This window comes from Galleria mellonella, unplaced genomic scaffold (genome assembly GCF_026898425.1).
Source record: "Galleria mellonella isolate WM207_F2 unplaced genomic scaffold, CSIRO_AGI_GalMel_v1 utg270, whole genome shotgun sequence".
NCBI classification, from domain to species: Eukaryota; Metazoa; Arthropoda; class Insecta; order Lepidoptera; family Pyralidae; genus Galleria; species Galleria mellonella.
In genome coordinates this window covers 3,574,762-3,595,418 of record NW_026442062.1, presented here as the reverse complement: position 1 = coordinate 3,595,418, position 20,657 = coordinate 3,574,762, and the positions used below count along the sequence as shown (strand labels likewise).

At 32.7% G+C, this 20,657-nt stretch overlaps 2 protein-coding genes across 2 annotated transcripts in view; one reads left to right on the top strand and one right to left on the bottom strand.

Moving 5' to 3' along the window:
- The window catches only part of LOC113514386 (disintegrin and metalloproteinase domain-containing protein 12), a 66,966-nt gene extending 49,660 nt beyond the window's left edge, over nt 1–17,306 (top strand). Inside the window, exons 9-17 of the mRNA XM_026898463.3 lie at nt 593–782; nt 1,875–2,015; nt 2,737–2,855; nt 3,334–3,494; nt 4,284–4,381; nt 4,741–4,855; nt 5,504–5,599; nt 6,300–6,429; nt 9,662–17,306. Of these exons, the coding sequence (XP_026754264.2) occupies nt 593–782; nt 1,875–2,015; nt 2,737–2,855; nt 3,334–3,494; nt 4,284–4,381; nt 4,741–4,855; nt 5,504–5,599; nt 6,300–6,429; nt 9,662–12,035 (3,424 nt within the window). The 3' untranslated portion in view covers nt 12,036–17,306. The remainder of the gene's footprint in view (nt 1–592; nt 783–1,874; nt 2,016–2,736; nt 2,856–3,333; nt 3,495–4,283; nt 4,382–4,740; nt 4,856–5,503; nt 5,600–6,299; nt 6,430–9,661) is intronic.
- A 623-nt stretch (nt 17,307–17,929) lies between these two features.
- On the bottom strand, nt 17,930–20,083 carry LOC113514318 (probable small nuclear ribonucleoprotein Sm D2). Its single transcript, XM_026898373.3, has 3 exons — nt 19,926–20,083; nt 19,590–19,842; nt 17,930–18,377 (listed from the first exon to the last, which is right to left on the bottom strand). Coding segments are annotated over exons 1-3 (360 nt in total). The 5' UTR covers nt 19,928–20,083; the 3' UTR covers nt 17,930–18,272.
- Nucleotides 20,084–20,657: the final 574 nt, after the last annotated feature.

Below are 20,657 nucleotides of genomic sequence, written 5' to 3'. Positions count from 1 at the left end.
GTTCATTATTATATCTTATTACGTAGTAAGGTAATATGCTATTTTTCCTGGTAATTAAAACCCTGGTAATCTTCAGGAATAGCAAAGTGAGAGATATATCATGTTTGTCCTATTGCATTCTATGATATTCATAGAGTTGATTTGAAGTTTTCTAATGTGTTCATTATTTAGTTTCTCATGATACAGGGCATACAAGACTAAACAATTTATGTGATTGAATAAATGATTGGAAGAAAGAGTGTAAAAATTTGACCCTGGAGGGGTTAAAAGTATCAAAGTTTTTAAAAATTGTATAAGTGTGGGAAGAACGAGTAATCCCGTTTGCTCTTTTTTAATGGATGATAACGAAATGGTAACCATGCTTGCATTATCAGTATACGTTGGCGGAGCACCAGTGAAGTATGATAGATAGATGAGGGCGAAAGCAGGTTAGTTGGTCCATTGTAGCAAATTTTCCAGGAATTAACCTCGATTATTTTTAAGGGGAACGCATTGAGGTTGACTTGATAGGATATATCACTACTGCTAGTCCCCTTACTAATAATCCCTTTCTCTCCCACTTGCTTGCTCAAGCTTTATTTTGGTGTTTCAGGAACAAGCCACGACGACTTTTCGATTCGCCGACATGCGGCAATGGGTTCGTAGAGGCGGGTGAGCAATGCGACTGTGGACTACGACTGCCGGGCATGGCGCCAAATGCATGCGAGGCGTGTTGCCACGCGGACACTTGTATGCTACGCGCCAACGCAACCTGCGCGGCCGGCACTTGCTGTGACCTACAGGTACACTTGTACTCGGTGACATTCGACTTTATTATTTCAACCGTTAACTATCCACTGTTGAATATAAGCCTTCCCCATAAAGGATGTTTTTCCAGTAGTTGCTATGCTTGGCAGGCGGGTTGGCAACCGCAGTTAGGCTTTTAGAGATATTTTAAGAGGGACGCTGCTGCCCTTCCCTCGCTCTCCCTTACTTGATTCTTATGACACTTATGGGAAAAGAAGGGGTGGCCTTTTCTATAGGACCTACACGCGGCGGACCTACAGAGATATTCAACTTACTGACATCTATATTAGAGATTTATTTTGTATGGCGCGGTTTTTAATTTTGACAGGGGTTTATTATTTTAACGTAATGTTTAAAAGACAAAATTGTGTAAAAAAGTTATTTCTCTAGTATAATTTATTTAAAAGAAAAGCAGATCACGTTATCGATAATAATATATTTAATATTATTATCGATAACGTGATTTTTGTAATGTACTAGTTTTTACTCGCGGCTTTATCCACGTGACTGGGGTATGTTTACAGAGTGGGATAAAAAGTAGCTTATGTTTTTCTTCATTGCATATAGTGTGTGCATGTGTATATATAGGCGTGCCATGTATTTTTTTCAAATGGATTGGTGACCCCGCTTACGCTATCGGTATATGCTGGAGGGATACCTGTGATGGATGATAGGTGAGCGATGAAAGCAGATGCTTTCATAATTTTCAGATATCTTATTCGAATTCCGCAAGCATTACCTATTGTAGTTTCCAGGGGGAACCGCGTGAAGGTCGACCTAACAGGGTTTTTTTAATGAGTGATAATGGAATGGTAATCCCGCCTGCGCTATCGGCATACGCTAACGGAGTACCAGTGAGAGATGATAGATGAGGATGAAACAGGTCAGTTGTCCCATAGTGACGAATTCATAAATAATTATTCAAAATGGTTTTCAGGGGGAACCGCATGAAGGTAGACCTGATAGGGTATATTGCTAGCTATGGGATTGTTAGGTTCAACTAACAATTCCTCTCGACCTGGCAGGGTTTATAGCTAGCATTGCAGCTATTAGACCCATCACTAATAATCCCTTTCTCTCCTATACAGACGTGCCGGCCGGCGCGTGCTGGCCGCGAGTGCCGCGCGGCGGCGCGTGAGTGCGACCTGCCCGAGTACTGCAGCGGCTACTCCGAGCACTGCCCGCCCGACGTGCACAAGATGGACTCCACGCCCTGTTCCGCCGGGGAGGTCATTATTATATTTACCCATTAGCTAAGTAGCCGCGGCTAATAAATAATCAAAAGATAAGACAAACTTCGAAAAAAATTAGCAAAAAAAGTTTACTCAAATGTTTTCAGTTGTTTAGCATGATTGAGATACAAACGCCAAAGCATTTTTTACATTTTCAAAATTGGAGCTAGTTATGAAAAAACTGCCACACAGGATCTTTTCTGTGTAATTACTTTAGTTTCAATTATAAATATAATATTAATAGGATATGGTATAATATTAGTATGTTTGAATGAAAAAATTGCGAGATAAAGTATATTCGAAGAAGATCCATTCCTAGCAATCTGTTAATAATAATGATATTAAAATTAGATTCAAGAGCCATAAATCTTCCGCTTAATGAATCCTGAATTGGACAGAAGCACTTGAAAGCGTGAAAAAAAAAAAACTTACAAAAAGAGCTAACTGAGAGAGACTGAATACGTAATTAGTATATTCTAGACATATTTTTGTATAACTGCAAAATAGTTTCAAGTTAAAATAAATTAATAATAAAATACAATATATATAATTTCAAATAAAATACAACAAAATTTAACGTAACCAGCCTAATTGAGGTTGCTTAGCTTTTGCTTTCATTGTATATTTTTTGATGGTCCTATTTTTTTAAATATTTTATTAAATTTTAATAGGGTTCTCGATTTGATTGTATTTATATATATATTTGTTTTTAATTCAGGCATACTGCGTACGGGGTTCGTGTCGCACACACAACGACCAGTGCCGATTATTATGGGGCGCTACTGGAGAAAACTCTCATCCCAAGTGCTACATCACCAACAACGTCAAGGGAAACAAGTCAGTTATATTTAAACACACTACTATAACCATTGTAGTTAATATTAAAAACTATATTTTTTAGCTGGCTTTATAATTTTTTTAGAATTTAACATACATAATAATTTACTATCATGCTATTAAACTATGTAATTTCTTATCTTTATCAGCTAACGTAGGAACTTTATATACATAATAATCAAAATATATCTTCGCAAATGATTATACTTTATTTCTTTTATACAAAATAAAGAACAAAAAAAAGCGACAACAAATATACTTTCATAAATGTAATAAGGCTACCTATTTAATGTACTGAATTACAAGTGAACTATGTAGCGCCATCTAGTTGATTATTACAGTTTACTGTATGTTTGATCTGTCAAGTACGAGGGCATGCAATTTTTTTTTTTTTTTACATATTATTTGTTATTTTATGATGTTACAAAAACAGTATATTTAAACTAATGCTCTGGTTTTTTTTATTACAATAATACAGGACTGGCAATTGCGGCTACGATCGTCGCAGCATGACGTTCGCTCGGTGCGCGCTCGCCGACACCGCTTGTGGTCTCCTGCATTGTCGACACCTCAACGAGCGGCTCGAGTTTGGCATGGAGTCTGTCTCGCAGCTCGCCGCCGTCTTTATCAATAACAATGGTGCGGTCTTTTATTTAACGATTATTAAAAAAAATACTTAATTGAATTTAAAAATCCTTACACCTATAGAAATTTACATTGAGCTAGTGATATTGGCTCTTAGATTATATAGATACAACATCGAGTCTAAAAACACACTTCTACGGAAACAAAAAAAAATGTGTCAAATTTTTGTCAGCTAATTGTCAAATTAGCTGTAAATAGGGTGGTACTCGGGTGTTATTCCTCTGTACTCTGTAAATTCACGCCATATCCCACCCTTCAAACCGAAACAGTCATGCTAACACAATTGCTTTACCGTTGAAACACGAAGGGGACAGAGGTACCTAGGCAAACGACTTTTGTTCAAAGTCTCCCTCTGATACTACTATTACGTTACAAATAATCAGTGGGCCAATCACGTTGGCATGTCTTGAACAATTATATAACATTTTCGAACATACTTTTTTTTCAATTGCGGAATGTCGAATAATGTACAGTACATTTGTAAAATGTAAGTATAATATATTTGTAAAAGTGAAGGAACAATCACAATTAGCACTACTAAATCACCACATGGTCAACTGCTGATAAACTATAATCTCTTCTTATAAGGAGAGTAATCTACACATACTCGTAGTTGTTTTGCAGTCAAAAGTATTATTTTACAAGTTAAAACATTTGATTATAATATATATTTATAGTGTTCATATTTACGGCACATATTCATCGCCTTACAATATAATAATTATGTTTAATTTTTTATACATTTGATGTAAAATACACTTAGTAGCTATTTGTTGACCACAGGCACTATCATACCATGTCGCACTGCTATAATCGATCTGGGACTAAGTGATGTCGATCCCGGCATGGTTCCAGACGGCGCCAAGTGTGGTCACAACAAGGTAAATTAGTAACGTAACAAATGCATTGCTCACTGTCATAGAATTTCAACCAACTTTAAAAAAACCAAAAGATTCTCAATTCGGTTGTATTTTTATGTTAGTTACCGCACCACTCCTTCATTTGTAAATTATTTGGAATTATATCTGAAAGGATATACTTTTAGATTGGTCGCATAGAAATTTCATTAAAAATGGTACAAAAATTCTTTTTTCAAACCAAAATAACTGGTTTTTCTATAATTAAAGTTGATATTTTATTTGTTTTTTTTTTTTAACACATTCTGTTATTTAAATAAAGTCTGTTTTGGTATCTTTATTAACAATTTAATTTAACTAAAATTAAGTATTTTGTTTTCCAGATGTGTTTGAAGCAAAAGTGTGTGGATATTGAATGGGTGAGAGAGATGATAGCACATAAAGAATCATCTGTTTGTCCATCCAACTGTTCCGGTCATGGTGTTTGTAATTCTGAAGGTATATTTTTGTTTCATAACGGTTGTGTATCAACGTAACACATCATCTCGTCTTTTGATGATAGCTAGTTCGACCTCCACATAATAATACTATATTAATATTTTATTTATAAGTATATGCCTATTTGCATCGATCTGGATGGTTCCTAAGTGTAATATTTTTACCAATGAATTGTATTTAATTCTATATATTAATTATTTAGTACTGATATTACAAGTTACTTAGTTTCGGATGAGATGGTGCTATGGCTTAGTGTTTATCACTTTATAGTACATTAAACAGTCGCTGTTCGCGTCTATTTATCAGTTTACTTCTAAACCACACAACGGATTTTAATACTCCATCATTTATATACCAATGTCTAACAGGCGATGGGTAGGGGTAGAGAGATTGTTTGTAATGCGGACGTTAATCCCCATTTCTAGCAATAAACCCTGTCAGATCGACCTCCTCACAGTTCCCTCTGGAAACCATCGTGATTAATTCTTGTAGGATTCGTTACAATGGGCTAACTGACCTAGTTTCATCTTCACCTATCACCACTCACTGGTGCCCCGCCAGCATATACCGATAGCGCAGGCGGGGTTACCATTCCATTATCACTAATTTAAAAAAAAACAGGCGATCGATACAGACATTTTTTTGCAGGTCATTGTCACTGCGACGCCGGATTCGCTCCGCCGCTATGTTCGCTGCCCGGCCCGGGAGGTTCTTTCGACTCAGGACCGGCTACCGATCCCAGTGGTAACCAACATTTGCTTCACTTGATAAATCAATATCTATTACAAAATTGTCTGCATAAATTCCTGTCGTAATTCAAACGCCAGACATGGGATGGGATTGAAGGATGAGATATAAAAATTACCTAGTTTTGTTTTACATATATTAAAATTCACAATCAGCACGTAACAACAGTTTTATTACGTCCATAATATTGTTTATGTCTAAAAGCGACGGTTGCCTTTCATTAGGAGAGCTGTCAGCTTGTTTGAGATTTTCTCTTGTTGAAACAAATTACTACACTCCTTAAATATTTATTATAATATTCAGAAACCAAATACATAGTAAGATAATGTAATTAGTACAAATTTTATTGTGCAATAAAGAATGAATAAATAAATAAATTAATGTTGACACATAGAAAGCATTATATTTCTAATAATCTTATAGCGACAATCCTATGTGTAGGTATAAAATATCGTATAGGTAGAAAAAAGCGTATAGAGGTTTCTTCAGAATCGGCAACGCGCGCTTTACCTACTAACTGTATTCTACCAGGGGTATTGTAGGTGTTCATAGGTAACGATAACTGCTTACCATTAGGAAGGTAAGATGCTTGTTTCCACTTCAGTGATATAAAAAAAAATATCTGATTTATCTTTCGCTAATGATTAATTAATTAATGGACAAAATTGATTTACAAAAATAATCTAATTATTTACAGTACAAAGGAACTTCATGGTGGCCATGTACATCATATTCTTGGGGATCATACCGTCGATCCTCATCATCCTGTTTCTCATCTACTACTCGCGGCACAACGTGCTGCTCTGGTGGAAGAAACCAAGGAAATCGTACGTACCAAACTTTTGCACGGGTAATAACGCTCGCACATTCTTTGCGAACATACGTGCGCACAGTGTCACATCATCCATGCGAAGGTTGATTAGCTTTAAACGGGATAGCACTATAACACATGACATAAACGAACAAAACAAATCAGAAACAGACGGACTGAACGCAAAATACGATATTATCTTAAAAGGCAAGAAACCCTTAAAGAAGTTTGATAGGAAAATTAATAAAGATGACATACAAATCGCTGATGGTACTGTAACTAAACCAAAACCACCGCCCAAGCCGGTAGTAAAGAAAAATAATTCTAATGTCGTAATAGTTAAGGCTGGATTGACGTCGACGACTAATGAAATGGTGGCGAATACAGCTCAGAGATCTCGCATGCATAGCATTCATGCTGGGGAAAACCATTACGCTAATGTTAAAGTACATATTAAAAAATAAGTTTCATTGCTTAAAAAGTATATATAAAATGTAGGAAAGTGGTAATATATCAGTCACAAAAACACATTCATTATTAATCTTATTATGGGAGTAAGAAAAATGTCAACGCGTCAGAGTAAATCTTTAATGTATCAAGGTAGAGAAATGTGGATTGGAGGTAACAACCAAATTGATTAATAGACTATTCCCTCAGTATAGTAACAATGAACATGAAATCTTTTTTATTTTCTCTAGTCTTTCTGTTTCTGGTTTGAAATATATTGTTAGTAATGTCGTATCTATATACATATATATTGGTTTAAGTTTAATTTTTGCTGTAGTTTTAGTTGTGTTTGTGGTTTACTAAAAGTAATTGATTTTATTGTATTGACACAGCAAAACTGTGATATTATTAAATACTTGCATGGTTACAAAATATAATAGTTTTAATTGTAGTGATATTGAAACTTTAGAAAATATTAATTTATTGGAATAATATACTTAAAAAAAGAATGTTGCATGTAATAATTTAATAATGTACACGCACAGGTAAAAATTCTTGTACATTTTTTATTTGGCAATGTTACTTAAATTATGTAAATATGGTAACCATAATCACTTATAATCATAACTGAAATTGGATGGGTTTCTCCGAGGTATTAATACACATTTATATGCTTATTAATTAGGTATCAATATTTTATAATTTAATATGTCACAAGTTTATGACAAAGTAATTAAGATTATCAGTGACTATGTTGCACAGTATGAGTTTATTATCATTCTCTTATTTCACTTTTTCTTTCTTTCTGTATAGTCTTGTATATGTTTTGTAGATAGATAGATGTTGTTTGTGTTATGTTGTACTTGGTACTGTGTTGTTGTAATGAATGTATCTTTGTTCTATATAAATTTCGGTCATATTTGTAAATGCTATAACATTGCAATTAATTATTCATATGTTGGTATTTACTAAACAGATAAATCTTACTAATATTATAAATAGAAATATTAGTTTGTTTGTATACCTTTCGGTCGTGTAACGCTTCATCAAATAGTCATGATTTTTTTGGAATGGTTTCCTCGATTGTGCTATTGATATTCATGGAAGGGATACCAGCGAATGATGATAGGTGGGGAGGAAGTCTAGTGAGCCTATTGCGATGTATTCGTTAGAAATTAGACACCACCGTTTCCAGGATATCCACTAGAAGGTCGATTTCAGAAATTTGTGTAAATTTGAGATTGATTGACATTGATTTTGCAATTTCCTAGGGAATATTAGAGACATGTTTAAAGAATAATACATCAGAATTGGTACACTGTCTTGTGTTACTAATTACTCAGTGATATATAAATAGCCTTCTTAATTAAATTACATTATAAGTTTTTTCCAACTTGTTTAAGTAATTCATCACTAAAATCGTTAAGTGCAGAACAGAATAATAAAAATAGTCACAATATTAAAAGTATTTTAATAATTTTGAATATATTATGTTTTTAGAAATATAAAACTAACTGTAATTAAATATATCTAAAATCATTTTTTACCAAACCTTAAATAGTAAAATTGTTGCAGTAGATAAAGAAAACAACATTCCTCTAAGTAAGAAAGTACGTTGGCTATTATTTAAATGTAATGAAACTAAATTTAACTTATTAAATTATTTTTCATTGAATCTCTGTGAATTATTGCCACTAAAGTGATAGTAGTTTAAGTAGTGATGTTCTTATTTAGTTAACGATTTAATTTAATATATTAAGTATAATAACATTTCTTAATCCTGTTTTCTTTTCTTCTTCATAACTTTCCACAATTGTGTCATTTTCAAGAGTAATTTAATTTTGAATATATTACAATTATTACGTAATTTGTAATAAAAAATAGAGTTTTTATCACATAAGTTATATATGTTTATATAAGTTATATATTATATATGTTTGAAAATGATACGAAAATAATCACAGAACAAAAAAAAAACAGAAGATACACACAATATTTTTTTATTCAATCAATATGCTTATTTATGGTACTTATTTATTGTGTAAAATCTTAGGATCTAATGTTTACAATTACGACATATGTAAATAATAATTACGCCGTGTTAGGTAATGGCTGTGTTGCCGTTTCCTAAAAAAATAATCAGTAACGGTTTAGCTGGTAGTTAGTATATAAAGTAGATATTTTTTTATACATAGTTTTTGCAAGCTAAGGTTTTCCTATCGTTACATTTAAATGGTACCTATTTGTTGTTTTTGTTCTGTGATAAAAAATGTTGCCAATACATTTATTATTGTAATGGCAATGTTTTGTTTTGGTTAACATTGTAGATGCTTGTGGTGTTTTATTGGTGAGTGTTAATTCATTATTTGTACTTCTCTAACACAGCATGAGTGCATGTCGGTTCATTTCATACTAACGGAAAAATACTTCATCACCTTTGGTACGGTCATTAATTATCATTATGTTAATTTGGGCCTTAACAAGAACATAAATACTAAATTGAACGACTTTTATTTCTTGACTTGAATGCTCATAAACACAATTAGTTTAGCCTTGTTTTAGTTTATGCTTGTGAAAAAAATCAATTGTAAATTTCAACATTTAAAAAAAATAAGTTTTTGTATTAAAAAGAAAAATGTTATGTGATATAAATATGAAGCGGTGGGTAAAAATATAATCTGAATTATTTAAATGGTAACAATGATTGATCTGGATATTTATTTACATGCTTTTATCATCGATATGTAAACATGTTTAAATTTCAACATATTATTACAGTTATTTTTTTTTTTTTTGTGCAGGATGCAATCTCCGAAAAAATCGAGTTTACAACAACGCATTTCAAGGAGTGCGAGCAAATTTGCGGCGAATTTCCAAAGCGGCGCTCCAAGTAACGCTCAACCGGTCGTACATACTCTATCCAATCCTGATGATATGAGCTCGAGTCTCCTACGAAACGACTCGGACAGAAGTCCGTCCGGTAACCTTAACCCTACTGCTTTTTTCGGCAATTTCAAGGGCTTCTCCCTTACACCTATAGAGAAGAATCAAACGAACGCGAAAGAAGGTCCCGAGATCGCTGTAATCGATAAAAACTCAAAGACCTCAGACCCGAATAAAAGCGCCAAAATCACCCCAGTCCACCGTAGTAGCAGTAATAGTCAAAACATAGTTAATCAGGGCGTGCTGAAGCCGGTATTGCGTACTGCACCGCCATTGCCTGTAGTGCCTGCAACAGCCAAAACTAGTCCCAAAACGAGCCCATCAGTAAAAAGAACTAATAGTTCTGTTCAAAATAGGATAAAAGCTTTAATGGGTGAAAAAGAAGAACAGCCAATTATCAATCCACCACCCAGACCAGTTATATCCAGTCCTATTCTAGAAGCTTCTACTTGTACCGCAAAAGAACTCATATCGCCTCTCCAAGGATCAAAGACTCTGGGACCAATGAGAGCCGCTCCCACAGTTCCTGTTATATCCCCCAATTTGCCCAAAAGACCTTTGAGTATGCATTCAGCGGGAACTGTGCCTCAGAAACCGTTACCAGAAGAACCTAAAAAAGTTAAAGAGGGTATATCTCTGAATCGAATCGCATCATTCTTAAAACAAGACAAATCAAAAGAAAAAGAGCGTAATACAGTTGAGAGAAGCAATTCCTTGCCGAAAAATCCTAATCATCAAGTGAAGTTTCCTAAAGCAGTAGATAAGAATGCGTTAAGGAATCTTCAGATATCAAATCCCATATTGCAAAAAGATATAGAACTACCTGTTAGTACGGTGCCAGTCGTGTCGGATTCAGAAGACGGAGACGATGCCAAACCGTTCGTAAACAGAGCTCAAAGCATGCGAGCTCCAGCAACGCAGAAACCTATTATCCAGAGTTTCGGCTCTATGCGGCAACCGGCTGGTGCTCCTCGCCCGGTGTCTATGGTCGGAAGGCCAACGGCACCCCCTCCTCCCTTACCCAGCGAATCTCTTCAAACATACCAAAACTCCAAATCACAGAACGATATTAAAAGCACCGACTATGTAGACTGTATTGAAGAAAAACAAGCTCCATTGGCGCATATAGACGAGGAATCTAGTGACAATATTTATGCCATCATTGAGGAGAGTCCTGTAAAACACATGCCGCCTTTAGGCGGCTCTGTACTAGCGAAAACTGATTCCCAATCACCCCCTGAAGGACATACGACGCCTAAAAGTGTTCCTTCCAACTCGGGAAGTGCTGAAAGCATGGGGTTACTAGGTGAAATTGTAAACGAAATACAAAATCGAAACTTCGATTCTATTTATTCAGCGTCTACACTTTCGAGGAAGAAAGGAAAGAAGGAAGAGAATGCTGAAAATAGCCGAGATAGTACATATATGAATACAAATCACTATAAAACACCGGAGAGTGTATACAGTAATTCTGGCGCGAAATCGAATGCTTCTACGACGAGTAGCGGATACTTACATCCGTCCGCTGTAAATGTACCGACTTTTCAAAAAGACGACGACACGAAAGATAACGATAAACCTCCCTCATCTCCAACATTAAAGACTAACTCGAAGATTCCTACGTTTATAAGACAAGTGACACCACCGGGCCTCAAAAATACCAGTACTTTTAGAAACGTACCGCAGTCACCAAAAATTGCGAACAAAAATATTAATGTGACGCAGAAAAACATTTCCAATAGTCCGGATTTAGTATCGAGCTGTTCGGTGGCTGATACGAAAAATGTAAAAGCACCCGATGTTATCAATAATAATAAAGTCTCGACTGAGCACCCTAAAGTAGCTACGAAGCCCACGGTGACCGCTAAACCTAATGATAACAGACCTCCACTACGGCCGGCACCGACGATCGAGAAAAAAACATCTCTTAGAACTGCACCCACTGTGAAACCTACAACAAATCTCAGCAGAGTTCAAACCGAAAAAAATGCGCCCCTAAATCGTGCCAACTCAAAAGTGGACTCTAACGTTAAAGCGATAGCCGATAATTTAAATAAAAACAAGCCTAAAGTTGTGCCTAAGCCGACTGCAGTTAGTGTACAACGGACAGACTCTAACATCAAACCAAATGCGACAAAGTTGGTATCTAAACCGTCTAATGTCGCCAGTTTGCAACAAAAATTCGAAAATAGAAAGTCGTTTGGTAAAGAGATTACCACTGCGAAAAAATAGGCTTTAATTTAGATTATTTCGGACTTAATTGTTTAATAAATATACACGATTGAAAATATGTATATTACATATGACTTGAAGAAATCCAAGTATCGCTTGGATAGGTTTAGGTAAGGATTCGCAGCGTTTTGCTGTTGTAATAAAGACGAATATCGTGTTATGTGTACTGCACAAGTAAAATCAGCTTTAAATCTATGGACATTATGTATTTTATGTGGGTATTAAAATACTGTAATGATAGTAAATCATTTATAAATGAAATCGCAACCAATGGGTGTTATTTTCGGTAATCAGCGGGCAAATTGTGTTTTTGGGGTGCAAGTGGCCAACATTCTGGGGCCAAAGCCAACCTCACCTGCCTGTGGTGCACCCTGCTAATGAACAGACGAGGCTCTGGCGAACTGTTATCCAAGCTATTACCGAGTATAACGTCATATACTTTTTAGTTAAAAATGAGAGGTATATTTCAAACATGCACCAGAAAATGGGTAATAAACAATAACGTCACGACACACGGTCTCTCTGTCTATAGCAATGATAAATGTATCTGCGATAGACCTTTATATGATATAATTATTAGATAGATTTGTAGGCATTGGGGGCATTACAATGAAAGATTGAACTGTCATTAGTTACAAAGGTATAAATTAACTGTTGTATTATAATAGTCCGTTATCGTTTCACATGTGCATATATTTTAAAGCTGATTCTATTTTATAGCAGTCACTTACACAAAAGACAATTGGAGGTAGGAATCTTTGATATTAATTTTAAAATGATTAGGAGTGAGATAGAACTTTCCTTTTCAATAGAATGTATTGATTAAATTTAAAAAAAATCCATTTGTCAGTCTGTGCAATATTTACTAAAAATTATTGAACCGATTTAAAAAAAAAAACCTTGAAGGTATTATACGAGTAATTTTTTGCTTAGACATAAAAACGTGCACAGCGGCTAATATAATATGATATAAATCGTTTGACAGTGACAAATAGTTTGTGATTTTGGCGTTAGAAATTAATTGAAATTAAATATTGAATAATATCTAGTCTATTTTATATATAAACATTGACTTTCTAGCTTGATGATTGGACTTTAATGGGTAGTTCAATTTCATAACATGAATATAGTCAAGTGTTTACATTAGGATGTGACATTGGTGTATATCGTGATTGGTGTATATTTTTTTGAAAGCTCGGTGTACACTTAGTACCTACATAAAGAGAGTACATAAAATGTGATTTGAAAAATACAATTTATTAATAGAGTGTGGAAAGATACTATACCCACACTGATGTAATTATATTAGTTAGTCATACATATAAAGACTAAATAAATGTGAACTAAACTTGTCATTAAGAATTACGCTATAAGATTCAATGTCGAGTGACGTATAGTTTTGCTACATTCGTTTGTGATACAAAACAATAGATATTACATCTTATATGTAATCAAATTTAGAATAAATTTATTAATCATTTTTTTATAGGGTAATTAATGTTCCACATGTTAGAGAAGAATATATACTAATGGTGCTTCCTAATGTTAACACATTCTGTTTGTAGTGCATTATATTTATTGCCAAGGCTACTTAAATTTATTTACAGCGTATGCTTTTCTCCAAATATTTGGAAGCAATAAATAAATAGTTCTGTATTTAAAATGAAATCATTTTAAATATCTGGTATCTTTTAAGTGTAAATTATAATTTATAAATCTAGAAATGCAAAAAGTAGTATCATAAAAGTTATTTTAATAAGCATAAGTACTTTCCTTTAAAATTTGCAAAGTGTTCATAATTTTCTACGAATATGATTATAACTCGATTTTGCTAATTTAAAACTTTACATATGACATTTTAAATCGGTAAAATCGATGAGTTGTAATAAGTGATCTCTGTAAATACTCGAATAGGCAGCATTTTCATGTTTGAGAAAAGTTTCTTTTAAAACCAATGAGAGTTATTCCTTTATTATTAAAATACTATTGTAAGTAGGTGTTATATTTTTTGTCGTAAATTATTTTGAGATAAAAAACTTTTCTCGCGCATGAAATTTCGACTTTATTTGTATTTGTTTAGAGTTTAATCGATCAACAGTGTCTTATAATTCATACAGATTTTTATTTTTATAAAAAAAATAGTTGTGTCAATATCCATATACAAGTAATTACGGCTTGTGTTCAAATAAATGCGTGATATTTGAAACATAATGTATATGTAAGTGCAAATCGTAAGGCTCCGTCTAATTTATTTTGCTGTAAAAGTACAATAGTTTGAATTGCTTTTGATTGAAAATTATATATGGCAGCTAAGTAAGTAATGGTATGAGGTTTATCGATGCTCCAGCAATAATCTGATAGTACAGATAATCTGATAGTACCGATACTATCATATATGTTTAATATAGATATAATAGACAGATATGTTTAGGATAATAAATAATAATTATTGATAATGTTGCCAGTATCAACAATCCGATGGTACTTCAAATTACTATAAACATATATTATGGATTATCAGCGTTAACCATTAATGGTTTGGGCAATGATGTTGAATAGTGATTAAATCACACAAATGGTTCTAGATATTACATACAGCTATTGTTGTAATAATAAGTTATAAAATATTATGACCATTTATGTACTGCTCGCGACTACCGTCAATCCACATACATTCGGACCAAAATAGATGTTATATATCTTTTTTAAAAGTACGTCTTAAGATAAATTTGAAGAATAAATTTCAGAAATGTTATTTCAATATCTCTAATCTTTTATGACTTCCACTATTAGTATCAATGACTGTTATCCTACCGTCATGATTAGGTATTATATGGTATTATTTAATTTCTAAAATAAATAAAGTATATATGTGCATTTAGAAAATGATATTCCCTAAAGGGTCACTATTCCAAAAATGTCATTATGAGATAATAGAAGTGTTTAAATGTATTTTATTTTTGTCCATTCTAAAATACCTACGTGATCGATGTATGTGGATAAACAAAAAACTATTCGAGTCATCTAAATTATTTTTTAATTGATGATCACGTGTCAGAGATTTCGCGCTGGCGTGATTTGTTTGATATTAATATAATTGTGGTCTATATTCTTTATTTCATAAGAAGAGTAATTCTTGTCATTAGACCGATAATCTAGTATTGCATTAATCTACGTGCAGGCTCGAATTTTTTTTTAACGTTAATCTATTTATATTTCAATTACTGGTGCTAGAATAATTTGATAAGCAAGCAGCAAGAATTTTAGTCGCATCATATTGCCAAAACACAATAAACATGTTATACTAATCGTCCATATTCACTGCCAGCTTGGTACAAACTGTATGGTGCTGAAATATTACAGAAGAAATAGTCTATGATAGCAAACACGTGAAAGAATATCCTTTAGAGAAAACATCGATTTAGGAATGATACATTGTAAACTAGGCAACTATGATAGTCTGATTTCAGTCCTACGAAGTTTCCACTCAAAAAAATCACGCATCGTTCGTAATAGCTCTTTTTACAAATTGAAATATAACATGCTTCAACCTGTTATTCTTAAATTGATGGAAGACACAAATTAGTCGGAAATATATTGACCTTTATTTTATACCATGTTAATTCGCTCTATGTATTTCTGTTATTATTGAAATTACCCTCTCGCTTTAAAAAATACATTATTTTATTTTATAATGCTAAGAACAAGAACAAATTTGCTGACGGCCCAATTGATTGCAAACAGTTAATATCTTATATTCGTACTTGTGTTATCTGACGTGATTGGAAGCACAAATACAAATTGAAGTACCTTATGTTGTGGCTAAGGTGACATTTTTGTCTATTGTCACAGAATATTTATTACGTTAGTATTTCATTTGGGCCGTTATACATACGGGATATCTGAATAAAAGCGTATAACTTATATAAACAGCATAGCGAAAATGGTTATAATAAATTTTAAATACAGTTTACTCGTATTCCTACAAGTGAACAATTTTCCTTCCTAGAAACAAGTAAAAGTTTCATAGAAACCGCTCGGTTATGATCAATTGATAGAGTAGAAAAAGGTTAACAAAATATTTTTATATTTCAATTATGCTTCTTGGGGAGAGCTGTCCAATGCCGTGAACTCTGCATCAAGGTTCCGTATACAAACGTTAATATTATGTCCTTTTGATTATAATTGTAAATATAACCAAAGAAAATTATTTTAATAATACGTTAATTATTTGGAAGCAAAAGGGAAACTTAAAGCCTAGAAATATATTTATCGAACTAGGTACTTTCTATATTGTCTAATTAAATACTATCATTATTACAGACATTGTAAAAGTCTGTGGTCATTATAATATTGAAGACTTGTACGCCTTTTAATTAAAAATGAAATGTTCAGTAATTACATGAGTATTTTTATAATACCAAATCCCTACATTTCTTACTAAATTTCTCTAAATAAGTCTTCTACTACACATAGATGTCTTCTATTGTATGCTACTGCTACACTACTTGTTTATTAGAGGCAAATATCTTCTCTTTCGTTCTCCTCCAGAAAATGTCAGAGTCCTATTTTAACCTCATGTAAATAATCAACATCCCCATATATATATATAATGGTTTTAATTGCAAAGACTGCATATAGCGGCATGATATTAAATAAATAAATCTTTGACTTATAGGTGAAAATCTGACCGCTAATCTGTAATATGTTTTCGTCTTTACCTCATCATGTCATTTTATATACATATTGTTTATTATAATGACATGTTACAGAATACAGACAAGAGAAAATAATCGATGTAACAAAGTAATAAGTGAAGCATTCAAAATATGTCAACCCAATTCGGCGTTTCTTTTACGGCCTACTTAAACCAAAGATTTTATAAATGGTCTTTGACTCTACCTTTCGCATTATGGAGTAATATCTCTCTCATCTATAATGAGACGTTAATTTAGGAAAAATACCTAATTATGTTCTATGCAGTCGGGACCTACCGTTGGTGATAGGGTGTAGTACCTTTGCTTGTCGTTTGGCCCGAGCGGCGCGCGGGTGCTTGATATAATAATATTAGTTTGTTTATCGATCAGAATTAGGGTGTATAGCTTAATTATTAATTTTTATTGCAAGACTGTGAATTATTTACTAAATTGTATTATGTTTATTGCACTTAAGTTAGTTTTAAAAAAATCACCTTTAAGATTTTTTAGTAGGCAATGATTTGCGATTTGTTTATGCAAAAAGAGAAACCTATTAAATAAAATGTGATTCCAATGCTGTTTGTTATTTATTAAAACCTTGTGTGTTTCTGATTCTGTTATTATAATATTGCAATGGTTTTTTTTTTTATATACGGTTATCCCCCCTTTAACACGGTAGATACGTACCGCGTTGGAGTATTATATAACGCGCTTGAACGACGTGCGATGGTACGTCGTACAAGCATGTATGCAAGCAAATATGAGAATGCCTTCGCTATCGGTATTACGCTAGCAGGGTGAGTAGTGAGTGATCCGATAAGAAATTGTTAGTAATGGGGCCGCTAATCCCCTTTACCTACACACTGCAGGTACCGGATCTAAACTTCAGATGAATTATTATAATTTTACTTTGGTAAAAATAGCAAAATCCTGCTTTGAGGTTCCGAGTTGGATTCTTGATCGGGTTAATTTAGGAAATTAATTTTAATTTTACCAATAATCTCAAACATACACTTATATAAACTTCTTGGAATCTCCATCAGTGACATAAAAATATAACACAATCTGTGTAAAATACTAAAAAATACCCATAACTTTATTTCTACACATAAATACTTATACAAGGAAGAGGTGGAATAGACAGGCAGGAAAAGAACTTTTTCAATATAAAAAAGATATTTAAGAAAAACAATTCAAGACACTTACAAAATACTTTTACTGTATGAAACTTAGCTGGTACTGGTTAAACCTTCATATTTATCTCATAAGATGTCTTCAGTACACAATTATTGGAATAATTAATTTTCAAATATTGTGACTATAATGAATGACAAATTCAATGAAATAATCTTAGGTTAAAACACTTATCGAAATAGACAATTTATATTGGTTTATTTAACATACCTACATCACACATTATTTTTATTAATTTTTGGTTAAAACAAAGCACTATTATTTTTTTATATAACCCCACAAAACACTGTCTTGAAGAAAAATTTGATGTATGTATGCAAATAAACTACATAAATCAATGTTTATTTTATTTCCCAGCAGCCGTTGCTAGTGGATTCCTTAGCACTAGTATGACTGAATCACCTCTGAGAAACATTTTGGAGATGAATTTGTCTTTGTTGACAGCTTTGCCCTGAAAAAAAAAATACAAATTAAAATTTATTATTAGCAATAAATAAAGATATAGTGATCTTTATGAGAATGGTGGCCACATTGTTTTACAAAAATGAAGGTTTTGATTCCCATTTTGGGAATTATGGGCCAATTTTGAAAACAAACTATTTTGAATTGGCTCAGGTTTGGGTGTTCTGGATTGTACACACAGATGTTTGTAATCTGGTTCCTGATAATACAGGAACACAGGAAATTTGGCACACATTAGCTTGAGGATCAAGTATTGGTATATTTTGGCTACTATTAAGGTTGTTAAAGGTTGTACATGTACACTTTGTTAATTCTTTTATTTTTATTTATTATTATAAACAATTATATTTTTTTTTATTTCAATAACAATGTGTCATTATTATGTAGCCTTTGTCATGAAATATGATTAATAGATAGCTTACCTAGTTATCTTTATTTATAACCTTTAAAGTGCTTTGATTTGTAACAGTTGTATTGCTCCTAGCATTAAATTCAAAACAGCAACTTTATATTGAAGTTGATTTATAATATTTGTAACACAGTTTTAAAATATTTTAAACTTGTTGTATATTCTGTCTCTACTTAATTAGTATTCATATAGTAGGTACTTGAATAGACAAAACAAAATGTAAATATAGGTTCTGTTCTATGTTGTTAGTGCTGTATATTATTATGTACCTAGGCACTATACATAAGACATTCTTTGTCGGATAAATCAAATGGGGCAGTTAAAATATTAGTACACAAGGTACAACTAGTAATCTGCTCTCTGCATGCCCCAAATAATCACATGACAATTCAGGACACATTGATCAATCTAGTCGTGTGAACTAGACAACTGATAGGATAAAGTTCTTTAGACTGTGTTATTATTATGTTTTCCTTTAGCAAAACTACTCCTCACATTGTACCGAAAGAATTTCTTTAATGTAAAGGTTATATAGGTTATTGCTACTTTTATATAAACATGAAAAAAATATCAAAGTGAATTGATAATACATAGTTAATGTGTAAAAAGAATGTGTCGAATTAATTTGACACATTTTTTTCACGAATTGAATGCTCCACTTCTGGTGCACTAACACTATTTCATATAAAGCCAATTGATCATTGCTCAATTTCATACCGTGTAATGTCTCAATATAAATTTATAGATAAATCTATTGCATGCGTGTTTGTTGATAGAAATTGTACTATTTACCTTTTTTCCTTTTCCTGTTCTTGGAACCTCTGTCCACATCTCTTTCACGTTTTCCAGCACCATGTTGCAATGCCGGTCGAAAGCTTTTACTCGACCAAGTAGCTTTTTGTTGTTACGACAGTTAATTAGTACTTGCGTGTTATTTTTTACCGATTGTGTTAGTACGGAAAGGGGACCCGTGCTAAATTCTTCCTCTTCTATTTTTGCCAATTCTTCCAGAGTCATTTCAGAGCGTGGCTTTGATGTAGTTGCCCTGAAAATATAAATTTAATTCTTGAGATATTTTGCTAAAGTTTAAACGGAAGTCTATATTGCAAATAAACAATTTATATTTACATTGTTTAATCTTTGTATTTATCCTTTTAATTATTTAGAAAAGAAGAATCAATGTAGTAAAACACGCGTTGAAAACCGTCGAAAACGAATTGCCAACTCACTAACACATTTTCGGGCTAAATGAAAATAAAAAAGAAGCTTCATTAGATTAGCTTCAAAGATATTAAAATTTGACTATATTTAGACTTATCGGTTGACGGATTAGAAGAAGATGAAAAAGAAAGGTCATCCCTAATATATAATAAAAACAGAGAAAGTATTTGCGAAAATTTGTCTTTTTTTTCACAATTTCATTTCATAATCGCTCAAGTGAATATATTTATTTCTGTCGATGGTTTGGGAAACTTGTAATTATGACTTTTATTAATATTTTTCGCGAATATATATGAAAGATATTTTGATTTAGGATAAGGTCTTGAACTAATTAATATATGAATGCGATAAGAAATAAATGGGGCGAATGGTGCGAGAAGACTATTTTTTTTTTAAATATTAAAATGGTAACACTGTCAAACATAGAGTAGAAGTAAAGTTTTTTAGTTCTGTTTATTCCAAAGGACTCTGTCTATACAGCTAATGTTTATCGTAACCAAACATAAAATTTTTTGTTGTCAACGCCAATTGTAATTGGCGTTTCCTTACTTGAGAGATACCGTCTCAATTTTAGTATCTTATTACTTCTAAAGTTAGTATTAATTCCGAACCAACTACACTCTATTAAGAAAAAAGTCT